At 46.7% G+C, this 17248-nt stretch overlaps 1 protein-coding gene across 1 annotated transcript in view; it reads left to right on the forward strand.

The window, feature by feature from the left end:
- Nucleotides 1-17248, forward strand: part of PTPRN2 (protein tyrosine phosphatase receptor type N2) — a 592105-nt gene that overhangs the window by 471528 nt on the left and 103329 nt on the right. Inside the window, exon 13 of the mRNA XM_035129839.2 lies at nt 14862-15077. Within this exon, the coding sequence (XP_034985730.2) occupies nt 14862-15077 (216 nt within the window). The remainder of the gene's footprint in view (nt 1-14861; nt 15078-17248) is intronic.

Here is a 17248-nt window from a genome sequence, read left to right on the forward strand (position 1 = left end):
TAGGAATTTTGCCACATCAATTAAATAGTAATATTAGTTGGTTATTTAATAGCTCTCCAAACACCAATTAAATTAGTCTAGCACTTTACAAGCATTTAACAGTCCCCTTGACACTAATGAAACTAGGTGGAGTTCTCCCCTCAAACACTTGAATAGTATTGGGTATTTCGGCAAACCAGAGGTCTAATAGATATTCCAGTTTATTCCAGTACAGTACTAGCAACCTTAATTCTGACAGGCATTTTATTTAATGCAGAATATGAAGGTTTTCTTATATTGATTAAAGTGAAAACACGTCAGCGCATGAAGTGGAGAAGAGTTGGTTAGAATTTCCGCTTCATATCCCCCCCCCCTCTTTTTCAGGAAAAAATCCGTGCTATAAGAGCAGGGGACACGGGCATGTTGGGTGCTTATATTTTGATGCAAATCGTAGAGGGTTTCGATTTTATTTTATCTTTCATTGATGTTTGAGCCTGCGGGGAGGGGGCGACGCTCCCCTCATTGTTCTCCCTTCAGCTTCCATTTGGCAAGAGTGGCACAAAAATGACTGCGGGGGGGGGAGTGAGAGAGAAAGTGAGCGTGAAGAAGGGGGACAGCAGCAACCCCAAGCAGCTTTTACAAATGAGTGACAAAGGCTATGTCCATTCATAGCCTCCCGCGCCAGCGAGGGGGTTCTGAAGAGCCCGAGCCTCGCCAGCCAATTGCTGTCAGCAACCTGTGGAGGGGAGGCATCGCTATAGCAACCGGTGGATGGGCCAGTGCTTTGCCGCCGACAGCAGGGGCTGCGCGCGGGCGAATATAAAGGAGGGGCAGAGCGGAGCCCGGGCGGATGGGACGGGCGTTTTTTTCTCTCGCGCGCTCCTCGGTGCGCTCCCCCTCGCGCCCCGGGATGATGGACAGTTCCGCGGAGAAACGCCGGAACCAGCGGCTTCGTCGTGTTGCCTTGGGACCGGGAGAGGAGCCTGTCAGCAGCGCCGCCTCCCGCCTTTGTATCGCCTGGCGGAGGGACGGGAGGGAGTTGGAGCTCCGACCAGGGGACCGAGTTGGGCGGCGGCGGCGGCGGCGGCGGCGGCGGCTTCTTCTTGCTGGAGATGCCTCTCTGGGGATTGAGAGCCCTGCGGATGGAGGCGGAAGGCATGGCGGCGGCAGGTAAGGGGCACCCCGAGGGCGGAAATGGTGCGCGGAATTTCCCTTTCAGCGACGCCCGACGTGGAGCCTTTGACGCCCTCGTGCTTCTGGAGGGTGGGGAGCGCTCTGGCCGTGTCGCCCAGTTGCTGAATCCCGGCCTGGGTGAGAATGGCAGAGAGAGAGAGAGGGAGAGAGGGAGAGAGGGAGAGAGAGGGACCGGTGGCCGTGGTCGACGGTGGCCAGAGGTGACGGGGAGGCCCTATGCCCATGCTCAGAGGTTCTGCGGCGGCCTTTTTTTTTTTTTTTTTTTTGCGAGGAGCCCTTGCTGGAGCAGCTCTGGCCCCAGTCGCGCTCCTGGGGCCAGTTCTTGGACACGTGCTCCGGGGGGGGGGGCGGAAGGGGCGCTTTGCCTCGACGGAGACGGGAGGGTTGGGACGCGGAAGCTGAAGTCGCCGCCAGCAGCAGAATCGCGGCCGTGTTTGCGCAGGGTCGGTGCTGGGCGACAAGAGCCAGGGGGATCGGGACGTGAAACGGTGCTCGGTGGTTTGCTAGCTCGCGCCGGCGGCTTCCGGCGTCTGCCCTGGTTCTTTCCTTATCCTTGTTTTGCTGAAGTATTTCTCGCGCGCCAGTTCCGGAAAATGTTGGAAGGGGTGTGTGTGGGTGTGTGTTCAGCCCCCCTTGATCCAGTTGTGAAGCACCCAGAGACACGCATCTGACCCATCCGATCTCTCGCTCCTGCGCCAGTCGCGCACTCTTTCCCGCCCAGGATTTGCCGCTTCGAATCTGCCCCCTGGTTGTTGCGTGTTGTGTGGCTGGCGACCAAGAGCTCTCTCTCTCTCTCTCTCTCTCTCTCTCTCTCTCTCTCTCTCTCTCTCTATCTATCTATCTATCTATCTATCTATCTCTATCTCTATCTCTATCTCTATCTCTATCTCTATCTCTCCCTCTCTCTCTACAAGAAAGTTCTTTTGTTTTGCCTCCCAAGCTGCCCGGCAGCAGCTTCTGTGCAAAGGTCACCGCTGACATGCGCGGATGGGACTGCTCAGAGCTCGCCCTGCAGGATCTCCGGATCCTCTACCTCCTTAGCCTCATGGGCCGTCGCCAAAGATCTCTGGAGCGATCCCCGACTGGCTCACGTCGTCTGTGGCTATTAACTATCAGCATCGATAGTCCTTAAGATTTCACCTGTAGCTCCTCTGTCCTGGGTTGCATTGACCTTAGCAGTCAGTTTTCGACTACTTTCCCGAATCATCATGACCTCACCAGCCCCCAAAGCAGCATTTTTTTCTTCCAACAAGTCCCCCGTCACTCTGGTCCTGGTCATTCCTTAGAAAACCCCAGAGATAAGAGGAGGAGGACAACAACAACAACAACAACAACATCATGCTTAGCCGAATGAGCAAAGTTCCTCCCAGTTGCTCTTGTTCCTGTGCTGGTGACTCGTTCGCAAGATGGAAAGCAAAGTTTGGCCACACTTTCTTCCTTTTATAGCCCTCCCATCCCTTCTAAAATTTAGCTGCTGACGTATTGGGAGCAAAATGGGGAGTTGAGAACAAATGCGTCTCTCTAGACGGCGTATATATATATATATATATATATATACGATTCCATATCCACGCTCAGCCTACACTGGTATGCCTGCGGGGTTTACATGCATAGTATTGTGATCCTTATATTAGAAGGACATAAATCAGGTGATTTAGGCAGCCTAGGATTTTGAAACGGACGACCTATTCTGCTATGCTTTGTTTTATATATAAAACACACGCACCCCAGCACAAACTTGAGGGAAGCTCACAAAATGGGATATACGCTTCAATTTTTTGTTTTAAATTTGGCGTGTTTCAATAGAGATCTTAAGTGCAATGGGCATACCGTAGTTAGGCAATCAGGATATTGACAGGATGGCAGAAAACAATGGAAATAGATGCGAGCACTGTGTGTATACCTACAGTAAACTACAAATATGGCATGTATATATTAATGGAAGCACTCAAAACATATACATGTGAAAGTGTGTGTGTATACATACATACAGTACATACATAGATAGATAAATGAGGGAGCTCTCTTTACTCATATTTTCAGAATATTTCTGACAAGTAATTAGCTATATGTTTATGCTGTGCATACATCTACCCTCTCTTGTTTCTCCTCTCTCTCTTTTGCCTAGGAGAATATTAAAATGCCTGTAAATTTCATCTTGCCACAATACTGCCAGACAGACAGAGAGATCCACTTTTTTTAAAAACAAACCTTTGGACAACTATTGACATTTTAGTATACAAATTGCATAACACCTATGAAAAGCAAGGTTACTAGCTTGTTGGTGCAAGCAGCTCCTCTCTTTCTCTTGGTAAACAACAAAAACTGCTCTTTTATTTTCATTTACGAAACAAGAAGAAAGTATCTCGCATTGATGCTGGTATCTTTGAAACTTGTCTGAAGCCTCGGATTCGATTCCTTCATTGTTGCGGGATATTAATCCTTCTAAAAGGTATAGTAGAGTGCCCCCCCCCCCACGCGCGCTTTCTGGGGTTGAAGGTTGAGGAAGGATCATTGTGCCCCTCCAGAAGAATAGGTCTATGGTTCGCACCATGACCTTTCTCAGTGATTTGAATAAGCTGGAGTTCCCAGAAATCCATCTGCCTTTTGTGTGTGTCAATTTTGTCTAATCTTTTCAACCTCTCCATAGATTCTCAAAGAAGGGGGGAAAGTACCTTCCCATCTGACTGCAGCCCCCCCATCCCTTCCTTCTCCAAGTAAAAGCATTAAATTGACCTTGTTTCAGGTGATGAACTGACATCTGCTACAAGTAATTCTGAATCAACATCCTAGGTGTTAATGGAGGACAGGGAGCTATGAGGATGCTGTCTCCATCCCTATACAGTATACACAAACCTCTTGCTAATGTTAAAGAACCTCGTGTGAGATTGAGGCTGCAGTCCTAACCCCTTACCTGGGCATATGTTCCATTCAAGTAGCACTCTATGGCCTTCTAAATGTGTTTGTGAGAGGCGAGGTTATTCATTTTGTTTTTGTTTTATTGTGTATTTTGTGTTCTCATTTTGCATTTTTATGTGGCGAACTGCCCAGTGGACCTTTGGGTGAAGGGTGGTATAAAAATTTAATAAATAATAATAAGACAAGAATTTGAGTCGGACTTGCTTCTGAGTAGACAGGACTAGGATTGCACCGTGAGCCACTAAATTATGTCCTTTTTGTGGTGTATGATGTGACCGTCAGTAAACAAGAACACATTTTATTTGAACACAAATAACAAAGCATTCTTGTGTTGAAGCAGCTCTAATATCTTAAGGGCTTGCTTCTGCAATTGTGTTGTACTGCACCCTAAACGCATTTACTTGAGTATCGGTCCAGTCAATTTGATGCAATTCTAGCAAACTTAACTTGGGTGCATATTCAGTTTAAACTAATGAGTTAATTTGATTCCACGGAGATGTGTTTAGCACTTTTGTTATAATGGGTATCATTGTAAAGAACAAGAACAATAAAAAATATTTTAAAATGCCAATTTGCTGTAAGGATGGTTTTTGTACATATAATTCTTTAAAGTATCAAAAGGTTAAGTAAACATATATTTCCTGTATTATTTTATCCCGAGAAGAAAATATCCCCCCGAAAGTTCACAGTTAATATAAGGTTTATTTAGTCAAATCAATAATGTGACTCTAATAAATATACTACCATGAAAACAAGGTCAGTTATTCCAAAGGAGTTTTCTGGAAAATGTGGTTAGATGATATTAACAGTAATATTATAGATAATAGCTGCACAATTTACAAAACTATATGTTCCCCTCTCTCTCTTTTTTAATCCTGCTGAGTCCAAATGTATATTAATATATGTTTATAGTCAAGAATAATTATTTTCTTGTCATTCCTTTTCTTCTTCTTGGGACCCACCCCCCCTCCTTTTTTGGCCTCCTTGAATGGCAGATTTGCAAGTACAATTTCATCAGCACAGAGGAACAATAGCTTTCAGTTGCACAAAGGATTTCTCCCACCCTGAATCTCAACCACAATGCCTCTTGCTCTGATAATAGCTTCTGAAAAGATTTTGTAATGTAGAGAATTAATACATGATTATTTCTGCCTGACTTCTCCCATTTATTATGTTCTGGAGTGTATTCTCAATTAAAAATAGCATTAGGTGGGTTTTTTAAAAAGTCATCATATTTTAAGATAAATCATTTTCCAAAGTTTTATTTATCTGTGCATACCGAGATATTTAGTTTCCATTGTTATTTGTGTTCAGATCTATTATAATGTGTCGTCAACAAAGAATTATAAAAAAAATGAGGGGGGGGAACCCCTCTGGTGCATTATGTGCCACTAAATACTACTGCCAAGTTATTTTAGAAAAATAATAATATTGAAATGCGTTTTTCTTCTCAGAAGTAGAAAGGCAGTGTGCCTCAAATGCCAGCCAAGTGTGTCCTTATCTCAACTGAGCAATAGCTTTAGAAGTTTAAAGGCTTACAGTTGGTGGTTCTTAGCTGAATGGTTTTTCCATTCTTACAAAGTTTACTTTGTAAAATGGCAATGTCCATTTTAAATGGGGAAGGGAGGGGAAAATGTGAATTGCTATTTAAGGCTGATATAATCTGTAAAGCACCTATATCTAAGGTAGCATCTATATTATGAGGATAACTGAGGGTAGTTTCAAGCATTCCATCGTTGCCTTCAGTTTCCAATACATTCACTTGCCTGGATGATATTAATGTATATCAAGCATTTACAGGCCTTTGTGGGTGTACAATGTTACCGGCACCTGCAACCTCCAATCTTGCTGAGCTCGCAGTCATGCACACACCTCTTCCTGAAGAAAACTCTTGAGGAAGTGTGTCAGACCTGTGACCGTTGAAGAGGATGCAATGAAAGGATATCAAACATGGTTTGATTACATTAGCTTCATCATTTTTTGGTGGGAGGGGTGGGTGTTTTCTTATAGAAACTCAACTGTGCAAAGAGCTTTTGGGAGAGGGCAGTAAAGCTGGTGCAAATGCCTTTCTTACTTCCTTGACAAGACAATGCAATGGGAAATAACATTTTTGACTGACAATGCATTTGGGAGGCCAGTTCTTTGAACTGCTATGTAGGGTAAGATTAATGAATGTATATGGTAGTCATCATTCTGCATTGGCATTATGGACTGAAACCCAGGGATTATTAAGAGTCCCTCTTTTACAGTCCTAGGCTACTAAAGCTGGGAGCAAGGAGAAGCCCCTGCTTTAAAGCAGTTTTAAGGTGCTTGCGAATAGACATTCAGTAGATCCTCTAATGCACTTCACTTTTATTATTCCTTAGAGTCCGTTTTGCATTTTTTGTTATAAAGAAGAAACGTCCCCCCCAATCTGTGCATTTGGTAGGCCTTAAACTTTGAAAAGGAAGATATTTGTGATTGTTCCCATGTTATGCAACAGCAGTTGTCTACACACACACACACCCCAGCGTCAAACTGAGCCAGTGACAGAGGAAGGGGATGCTGTGCTTTAAAGACGTCCAACTGTAAATGTCAAATTCATACATATTTAAAGATCCCCCCCCCATTTCGAGTCAAGTCTGACAGGGCGCCTCTAATTAACCCTGGATTCTGTTCCTTGAGGCCTGATTGTTGGATCCAATAGAAGCATTTGGCTGGAGGGAGGGGGGAGATGGGGGGTCTTAGGCAAAGTGGGAGATTACTGGGAGCTCCAGGGTTAAAGAACCCTCCTGCCCCCCTTCCTCCTGCGCATGAGGGTGTCAGATGGAGTCCAGTTTGGAATGGGAAACTAGACTAAACAAACAGCTAGTTGAAAGCTGCTGCTTTTTTAAAAAGCCCAATTTCTACTTGGTGTAGCAGGGGCACAGCCTGAGGATTCACAATTATTTTTTATTTCTAAGCATTTTATCCAGGGGTGTATCAGGAAACAAATCATTACCTTCTATCCTGTGTCATCTGAGTAGGGATGTTGCTGGAAGAGCCAGATTAATGTCACCAATACAAGCCTAGCTTCCTTTTGGATTCCCTTTGATTCCTCAACCTGACAATAGGGAAGGTTTTCTTTCCAAACCTCAAGCCCACCTTCTTCCAGTCACAGCTCACTGACCCAGAAATAGCAATGGATATGATAGGATCGATTGGTCTCTGTATCCAAATCCCACCCACTCAAAAGGTGCAATGGGGGGGGGGACATCCCCACCTACTTTGGATGACCCCCTCCCCTAAGGGCATAGGATCACACTTTTGTACTTCTTATCAACCGATCCTGAATAGGAACCAAAACTTACCCGATCCTCAGCTCAAGCGCAGGTCATGCTACCAAAAAAAGAGAGGCTTTCCTCATATAAAGGGAGTGGGAAGGCTTGCTACACTAACCATCCGGACTGTAAGAAGGACAGAGTGTTTGACGAGATAGCTGGGGATCCGTGTTAAGTTGTTAAGTGTTAAGTTGTCTTGAGAATGCACTCGAGGCGGGTACCAGCGCTTTGAAATCATCCTCACAGCAGTGTATTCGGAATCTCAAAAGTCTTTCAGGCCTCTCGCTTCCTCCCAGAGCGCTGGCGGTATATACTTTTGGCAGCAATCTTAGGCAAACCTTTATGGAGAGAGTAACCCTCCCTTCCTGGTTGTGGAGGAGACAATCGGGGGAAGCGCTCAGAGGAGGACCCGAGGACCCGTATTTGCATAGCAGCGCTGTCCCTGAGTTGTCCCTGAACTTCGGAGCGGGACCATTCGGAGCTGGGTCGACCTACGGGGAAGTTAGGGTGGAGCGCAATGGATGGATCGATGTTGCATCCGGTTTGAGGATCCTGAGTGAGGGTCGCGGGCGTTACATGTTTTCCTGGGATGTTTGCAAATTAGGAATTAAGCCGGTCTAGTTTCGAGAAGAGGGACTGCCTACATTCCAGTCTTTCATATGTCGGAATGGAAAGAAACCTCGCTGTTTAGAAATTCGTCAGATGCCTCTTCATATCTGACTGCGTTATGGTGAAGAAGGGTTCTGTTTAGTTAAAGGTTCTGTGTAGTTCGAAAGCATGCCCTGTTTCTCCGACAACAGAAGCAGGTCCTCTGAAGGTTTGCGTCGCTTTCCACGTGCTTAAACCTGAGCTGTGACAATATTTGCAGAAACAGAAGCTGAATTATGTTCAGCACGCGAACAGTTCAGGGTCATCCGTACAAAGCGGCATCTTTAGAACAGGGTGGGAAAGATGCGCAGTTGAGGACAGTCGGGGGGGGAAAAGTGCTTTATCAGGGACTAAAAGGGTAAAGGTAAAGGGGACCCCTGACCATTAGGTCCAGTCGTGACCGACTCTGGGGTTGCGCGCTCATCTCGCATTATTGGCCGAGGGAGCCGGCGTATAGCTTCCAGGTCATGTGGCCAGCATGACAAAGCCGCTTCTGGCAAACCAGAGCAGCACATGGAAACGCCGTTTACCTTCCCGCTGTAGCGGTACCTATTTATCTACTTGCACTTTGATGTGCTTTCGAACTGCTAGGTTGGCAGGAGCTGGGACCAAGCAACGGGAGCTCACCCCGTCACAGGGATTTGAACCGCCGACCTTCTGATCAGCAAGCCCTAGGCTCAGTGGTTTAACCACAGCGCCACCTGGGACTAGTTCCCTCCAAAAGAGAAACTCCTGACAGCATAGCCGAGATAACGTGTGTATTCGGTTTCGTCCTCTTCTGCCCTGAAAGGGCGCATATCGACTACAGAACTAAAGGCTTTAAGGGCCACACGCGATCTAAACGTTTTGTGGGGTTTGTTTTGTTTGAACAATGAGGGCTAGAAACGCGAGTTTCCAACAAACAACAAACCCTGAGCCCGGCGTTATCGTCTGATATTTATGGAGAGGGCATTGTGTACAAATTGTTTGCGAAAGAGAGGGAAGGTGGCTTCCTCTTTTGGCGAAGTAGGCAAAAAAAGAACCTGCACGCGCGCCCGCTTTGCCTTAGCCAACTACCGCGACTACATCCAAGCCATTTTAACTGGCCATTTTACAGAGCGCCTTTCTGTGTGCGAGAGGGAGAGATGCTGGTGCTTTCTGGACCTGCTTCCAGCCCTCCATTCGGAACCTCCACCGGCGTAATCGCGGGGCCCCCGCGTGTTTCCCAACTCTCGGGCAGTTTCCTTGCCATATCTGAAAGTGACGGTCCTCGTTGTGCCACCCCGTCCCCCCAGCCCTACCCCTCCCCTCCCCTTGCTGGACGAGGACTGGCTGGCTCCCTTGAAATAAGAATGGTCCCGTCGCTTGGAAAGGCAAAGCCTCAAGTCTGCTGGCAATCCGCCGCCCCCTGCGAAGCGTGCGCGCAGCAACACGGCGGTGGCGCACAGGGGGGCGTTTGGCACTCCGGGCCCTGTTTAAAATGGCTTCCGGTATCTTCCCTTTTCAACAATGAGCAGTCAATTTGTAAAGCAATTTGAAACCCCGTTCCGATTTGCAGCTCGGCTTGGAGGGAGGAACATCGTTATGCAAATTACCGGTAAACCTATTTACAAACAGCAACAACAACCACCATACCACCACCATAACCCAAACTCTGAATCCATAGGAAACCTGGAAGTGGTTTGGACAAAAACGAAACGCTGCTGAAGATTAAAGGGAAATAAAATATTTGCCTTATCTATTTAATTCTTACATTTTATAATAGAGCTTGCGGTGATACTCTCTTTGCATGGTGATTTCCTCAGTTTGCCGGGTTTTCCCCCCCGAGCCAAAAATGCGAATGAGAACCCCGTTTATTTTGCATTAAGGATCGTGTGGCCGCGGGCCAGTCAACTCCGCGAAAGGGGCCTGACAGCTCTTGATTTAAGAGGCTTGCTTACCATTATCGTTTATATCAGTGGTAGAAGAACTCGCCACTTTGCCAAGCGGATTCTGTTGCTTTCTTTTTTCTCTCTTTCTTTCAGAAGAATCCTGAAAGAGGACAGTATCATCGCTATCCTATACACGTCTGCTTAGTTCGATGGGACTTACTCCCAGTGCATAATTGCGGTCTATTAGTCCCATTTTACAGATAGGGATTCGAGGCCCAGCCCAGAGAGTGACCCCCCAGCATGTTCATGATAGAGGGGTTGGGGGTTTTTTGGGGGGGAGGGGTAACTACAGTGGACAAGTGTGGCTTTCTCTTTCATTCTGACTTTATTTAATATCCGCACTGTTGACAGAATAAGCCGGGCAATAATTTACAGAGAAAAGGCTTTCTTATGCAAGGCGTTTCTAAATACAAACCATAAATAGAGTCGCTCTTCTTTCCTTATGACAGTGTTATATATTTACGCAAGGTGCGTGGGCGCGCATCTCCTGAATGTTGCAACAACCAACTAGCAACCCTGATCCTAAGCATATTTAGGTTGCAACCGCGTGTGAGTAATACTTGCAATAGTTGTGAGTAAACGTCATTTAACTTAATGGGACTTCTGAGTAAATATGCATTGGGCCTGCTGTTATTTTGGCTTTGTTCTGTGGCGCTGACCGCTTGGGATCGGAGCAGTTCATCTGTTTACCGCTGGACTATTATGCGCAGCACCTTCGAAGTATGTTTCAGCAGAAGTGAGGCGTCTAGTGGGATTTCTCGTGTGCGACATGGGCTGGGAGGAAAGGCTCATTTCCCACGAATCACCTCCAGGATCGGGACCATGCATTCAATGGCCGGGTCTCCTGGCGAAGAGGCCGGAGGCGCCCCCTGCCTCCGCTTTGCTGGGTGCGCAGCTGCTGGAGGAAGAGTGGGACGGGGGTGGGGGGACCCTGCCTTCGCGGCAGCTGTCCCCACAGCAGCAAGCCTAAACATCGGGGCAGCCGCTCCTTCTGTCTCGGGGACTTTGTAGCGCGTCCAATTAAGGCCCCTTCAGGCCAGGCCCTGCCCGGGGAGGGGGGATGGAGTTCTGGTGGGGAGTGAAGAGAAGATGCGGCGAGCGAGGCCGGGTCTCCAGTCCAGGGCAAGATCATTTTTCAAACGCCCCTATTTAGATGCAGATAGGGACCTCTCCCTCGCCAGAGGACCGGGGGGCGCTTTCAATGAAATGCTAATAGTGAAGCCAAGGCCAGGCCTTGAGCTCCAGCCAGCAGCCTGAACTGGCCTCCGAAGGGGAGGGCCTGCCCTTTCGCCGCCAGAGGAGAGCTTTATCGGGCGACCCCCTGCCCTCCCCAGCAGGAAGGGCCGCGGCCAAAGACGCTTTCCAGGAACGGAAAGGCGGGGCTGAGGAGGGCGCCGCTGAGCGGAGGGGCCTAAGAAACCCGGGCGGGGTGGGGTGGGGGCGAGGGACCATATGGCGGTCCTAGGAAAGGGAAAGGAGAGGCAACGGAGCGGTAGAGAGATCCTAAAGAGGAAGGGGTGGAGGAGGACGCGCGAAGAGACCTGTGGGAGAAGTTTAGGGAGCAATGGATTTGCCCGCCCTCGCCCCGCCTGCCAAGGAAGAGCGAGTGGGGCTGCTGTCAAAACCCATGTACTGTCCCTTCGGGGCCCTTTCCCTGAATCTGTTTTCCAACGGCGATGCAAAGCGGGACCCACCCACTGTTTTTAGCAACGGGATCCACTAGACCCCCTAGTGACTAGTCAAAGCTCGTCTGCAGCTTGGGGTGTGTGTTTTTACACCCAGGTCCGCAAACTGGGTGTTGGGTTCTCAGCTGGTTTGTGGACCTCACTGGCGTCGGTTCCAGCTACTACGTGGATTGGGGCGCGCCAGACCGTTTAGCCGAGGGTGCCACGAATTGGCCCCACTTTTCCCGCTCGCTTAGACCTTAACCCTGATCCCTGGGATTAAGTCCTACAGAATTCATAATTTGCTTCCGAGTGGGTACTGTAAGGATTGTATTGGTTAGGCTGAGTACTGTACACACATTTAAAGTAGCCTGGCAAGAATGCTGGGAACTGAAGTTTACACCTCCCAGAGATGCACTCTTAAACTACAGTTCCCAGGATTCCTGAGAAAGTGTTCTTTAAATGTATGGTGTATTCAATCTCGCAAATAATCTTTAACAAGAGTCCCCACGCTGCTGTCTATAGGAGCACTCCTCAGAACAAAGCACATACACTGGGAGTTAAGTTCTGCGTCCGAATGCGGTTTGGGGATCCGGATGTGTAGGGCTGCAGGTCTAATGACTGAGTTGATATTCCACTGCCTACTTATTTCCGTGTTGTTGAACTCCAACGGGGCACGCGGCCCATTGCTGCGCATGCTTTCCCTTCCGTTCCAAAAAGTTCAGTAGGTTGCCGTATAGACCGTAGCCTTGTGATCCGGCCTGAACCATGCTTGCGTGCAGGACAAGCCCTTTTTATCTCCGTAGGGCTTCCTTCCCAGTAATGTCACTTCCAGGCTGTGCCTTCTTAAAAAACCAATGTGCTGTGCAGCCTGACTCCTCGGAAGGGTCCCACTGTGTTCAGTTCGAGCCTTACCACTCCCAGTAGGCGATCACAGGACTACAGCCTAGCACCAACCCACCCCATCTAAACTGAAAAATGGACTGAGTGGCAGGGAGGCGCCCCTCAAAGCCTCCCCGTTCCCTCTCCTCCCGGTAATCTCGAGGGAAGGGGGTGGGTGGGGTGGGGACGTGGTCTTGAGGACACGCAGACGGGGCAGGCGCGCCCGCTTGAAAGGGAGGCGAGAGACGAAGCATCGCACATCTACTCGAGCGCGTTTTTGCGCGCCGGAGGTCTCAACGCCGCGCCTTCTATTCCTCTGTGCTGGGTTAAGGAGGAGAGGAGAGGCAGGTGGAGATTGGGGGAAGGAAGGGAGGGAGGGGGGAAGCGAGGAAGGCTCCTCCCGCTGGCTGAGGAGGCGGGAGAGTGCCGGAGCGCGTCCTTCTTGGATCCCTCGAGCGCTTTGGAGAGGCAGCGGGAAGAGAAGCAGAAGCAGAAGCAGGAGCAGCAGCGTCTTGAGAGCAAAAGTGGCGCGAGCGGCTGGCGAAGGAGCCCCTCCCCGACGAAGCCGCGAGGGCGGGCAAGCGGGCGACTGCGCGCCCTGCCTGCCTGCCTCCTTTCCGTCAGTCGGTCCCTTTTTCTCCAGCCGGCGAGCCTCGCTCCTTTTTTTTTGTTTGCTCCTGCGCGACAAGGCGGCGAAGGGTGGGAGGAACGGTTTGCCCGGACCTGCCTTTCCGTTCCATTAAGCCCGAGCCCCGCGCTAAACTGGCGCGCTGCTAAAGCAAGGAGGCTAATTAATGGCAAGCCATGTTCCCAGTCAAGACGCGGCGCTAATTGCTTCGGTGGCCTTTTCTGATTCCAAGATATATATTTTTAAAAAAAGGAATGAAAGAGGGAGAAAGGAACCGGAGTGGGGCCTGACACAAGAGCCGCTTGTGTACGTGCTAGCCGGGAGGAAATTAAGCGGCGGCCAGCTGAATGCGGAGCAGAAAATTACTAAAGAGAGGCGAGATAATGAATAGGCCAGGCCGGGCATTCAGGGGGGGGGGAATCCATTTTGTTACCACGCGGAATGAGGTGGTGGAGAGGACTTGGCTAATTGTTCTCATCTTGTAGCAACCAGAGCTGAGGCAGGGGCGTGCTTTTCAATTCATTTCCCTAGTAATTGTCAAGCGCTGGCCAAATGAGCGAGCCTGCAATCTTGCGTGCCTGGGCTTTTCATAGCCATGTTGCGATTTTAATTGTTGCTAATATAGCTTATAATGAAGCTAATGAGGGGAAATTATTGGACAACTTTTGAGCACATGGAGACAAGCGAAAGGCATCACCAGGATTTCTTTTTTGTCGCTATGCGCGCACACACAGACACACAAAATTACACATATTTTTTAAAAAAATCATGGAAGAGCTTGGAAACGTTGAACTTTGGTTTTGTTTCTATCCCAGGAAGAAAAGAGGGAGAGATGAACCCTCCTCATCTGAGAACTTCCCTCATAAGTAAAAATAAAACGTTAATGGAGAACAGTGTTTTTTGAGAAGTCATTTTTTCAGGTGTCCAGCAGAAGAAATCTACGTCCCACTTTATGTAAAGAGTTTCATGAGGGAAACTGGCTGTGATAATATCTTACCAGGTTTATTGCTGGAATTTTTTTCCCCTATGACAAATTCAATAGGCTCACAAAGACAGTCTTACCTACTTTTTAAAGATATTTTATGAACGATGTTGCCAGGTATGTGTTAGGGAATTATCTTTTTAATTTACATCTCATTTAGGGTGTGGAGGAAAACAGTGATACTACTTTTCAGACAGCTGGGTCGATTTTTGACTGTATTGCTCCAGTTCATTTAAGGTCACAATCCTATGTATAGGATTTGGGGACGGGGTGAGGGAGACTCGTTGAATTCTGCAGTATATGTACTTTGAAATAAAAACCTGTAAGACTGAGTTGCCTGTGCAGTCTGTACTGCACCAAGGAGAAGGCAAATTCTGTTGACTTTTGACTAATCCTGCCTCGGAATGGATTCAAAACTTTAATTCCTATCCTGACAGATCCCAAAGAATTGGTGTGTGAAATAAACAGTGTGATCCTATACATCTCTACTGAAAATAAGACCCTCTTTATCCATTGGGGCTTATTTTCAATGAATAGGATTGTAGTTACAACCCATGAAATATTCTGCTAGGGAAGCCTGATTGCAATTTTGTATTGTGGCAATTTCTCTTCATTTTGTGTTGTGATTTCACCTGTTGGCATTGGAGGGGGGAGGGCGGCGGGATTCAAGTGGTGTTTGCTCTCTTGTTTCTGCCCTTGCTGCTTAAAAAATAATAATAACCCCCCACCTCTCCTTTTTTTATTTTTTTTGTACAGAAAAGCAAGCTCCAACGTTTGCCCCACCATGCCCAGGAAGAGAGAGACACCACCAAATTCATCATACTAACCCTCCTCTCCATCGCTTGCATTTTTGGGATCCTTGTGGCTTCTGGGGTCATTTATTGCCTCCGCCACAGCTCTCATCACAGACTGAAAGAGAAGCTGACAAGCCTGGGCTCCGACAACAGCTCCAGCGAGACTGCTGCTTATCAGGTAGGAGACCGGCCTCTCCACTCCACCAGCTCTTTATTTTTTCCTGATACTTAAAACCATTATTTATTATCCCCCACACAAGGGAGTGCTGCTTTTATTTATTTATAGCTGAGGTAGGGTTCTCCCCCCCTTTCTTTAAACAATGCCTTACTTGGGCGTCCCTCCATTAATATTCCCCTGTAGACTGTAGCAGCTTTTTTATTGCTTGTTATTAATCTTTGCTATTCTTGTAGCTTGCTGTAAATGTGCCTCTAATTAGAAACGTTAAAAGAAGTAGTTGCCAATTTCAATGCCTCTGGAAAAGAAAAACAAAACAAAAACCCACACACCACACACATCAATATCTAGAACCTGTCACTGCGTTTTAGATATTAAAAACAATCTTTACGATTTATGAGGCATGGATCACCCAGTTATCTGAAGGTGTTCCTCTCTTTGAATCATTGACTTCTTGGAGGTGTGATATGAAAAGAACCTTTGACCTGCACAGTTGTCAGTTCCTCCCATTATTCAGATAGATTGGAATATAATGCTGATAAATTTGTAAGCCCTAGAGAAGTTAGAAGCAGGCCTGTTGGTGTTTTGTTTCGTTTTAAATGAAAAAAATATATCGGAGAACAGTGACAACAGATAGAAGCAAAGGAATATGGAAACATTATAGGTGAGGCTTCTGTAGTAAATAGGAGAGGGAAAGTGCTGTTTTGGAAGCACTGATCAAGGACTGACAGCTTATTTCTGATAGGCAATCCTTATTTTTCTTGTTGCCTGCATTGGCATGTTAGATATTGTACTGAGCATTAAATAATTGGACAAATCATTACAGTTATCTGGCTGTCCACAAATCTTAGTATTCCTGTAAAATTCTCCCGAGTTGTAGAAGAATGCTCAAAAATGCTAAAGTTCGGAACAATGAGCTATGCTTTTAAATAATAAAATGTTCAGTACACTTTTTGAGTTGAAGCCTTCCATTTTTTTTATTTTTTTACCATTGTGTTCTCTGAGGACCCAGGGCACTTGCATCCTTATCCTAGTGTACTGAAGCTGTGTCTCCTTTTCTCCCTCCAATTTCTCTCTCCCTCTCTCCCCATCTTTGTGCTGTGTGCTTTCCTCTGTGGGGGAGGGCAGCATTGCATACCCAATGAAATGTTCAGTAAGGGTGCTGAATTCAAACATCTGCCCAACTTATTAGCATTTCAGAGGAAGAGCTTTCAACTTGAGATCTAAGCAGGAGGAGAAAACCTTCTAAAGTAAAGTAGTAATAAAGAGAGAGAGACTTATCAAAGGGAGGTGTGGGGGGAGGGAGGCATTTCAGTGTACATTTGCTGAAACCAAAAAAAGTGTGTTTACGTAACAATGAACGGTTAAACCAGTTTTGCTAAATTTTTATCCACGCATTTTTAATGTAAGCATTTACAAATGAACACGAGCTTTCCCCCCTTTAATGCATATAACTTTGATAATCTGAGGGAAATCATACTTATTTGTGATAAGTAAGAGGACAATCTTCCCTGTGACAGTTCTAATTAATGGTATCTGTAATTAAAATCATGCTCTTCCAGCAGGAAAATTGTTTGAATTTCTGGGAGTGACCTTTTTGCCATTTCTCTTGGGGCACACTGGTTAAGTTGATATTGATTTTATAATGAGCTCTGGTTTGTTTAATAAGAATTTGTAATCCAGATGCTAAATGAAATTTAAGCTTCATTTATTTATTTTTTTCTAGGATATATATTTTTGAAAGTATAACAATTAATAGTATATATACTTAACGCAACTATTTTTAAAGTTAGCATTTTTTAAACTGTAATTCTATACATGTCTACTCAAAAGTCAGTCCCTTTTGTCAATCCAGTTTTGAAAGGGGGGTTTGAGGGTTTTCCACACCTCACCCAAATAGTTCCGCTGCTTTTTGTAAGGACATCTTTGATAAGAATAAAGGTAGGCTGGTTGGAATTTAAATGCAGGTTTTGAAGGAGGGTTTGATTGTTGCGTTCCAGGAATCAGCATAGTTTCTGGCTTTCAATTCAGTTGCTGCTAAAGGACAATACAATATCGCAATCAAATCAAATGCCAAACCATTCAATGCCTGTTCTGGCTCTTCTGGGTCCTTTTTTAGAAACTTGTTCTGTTCAAGCTGCTTCCCAGGTAGAATTAGTAGCAAAGTTTCCATC

The sequence above is a fragment of the Zootoca vivipara genome, chromosome 12 (assembly GCF_963506605.1).
Source record: "Zootoca vivipara chromosome 12, rZooViv1.1, whole genome shotgun sequence".
NCBI lineage: Eukaryota > Metazoa > Chordata > Lepidosauria > Squamata > Lacertidae > Zootoca > Zootoca vivipara.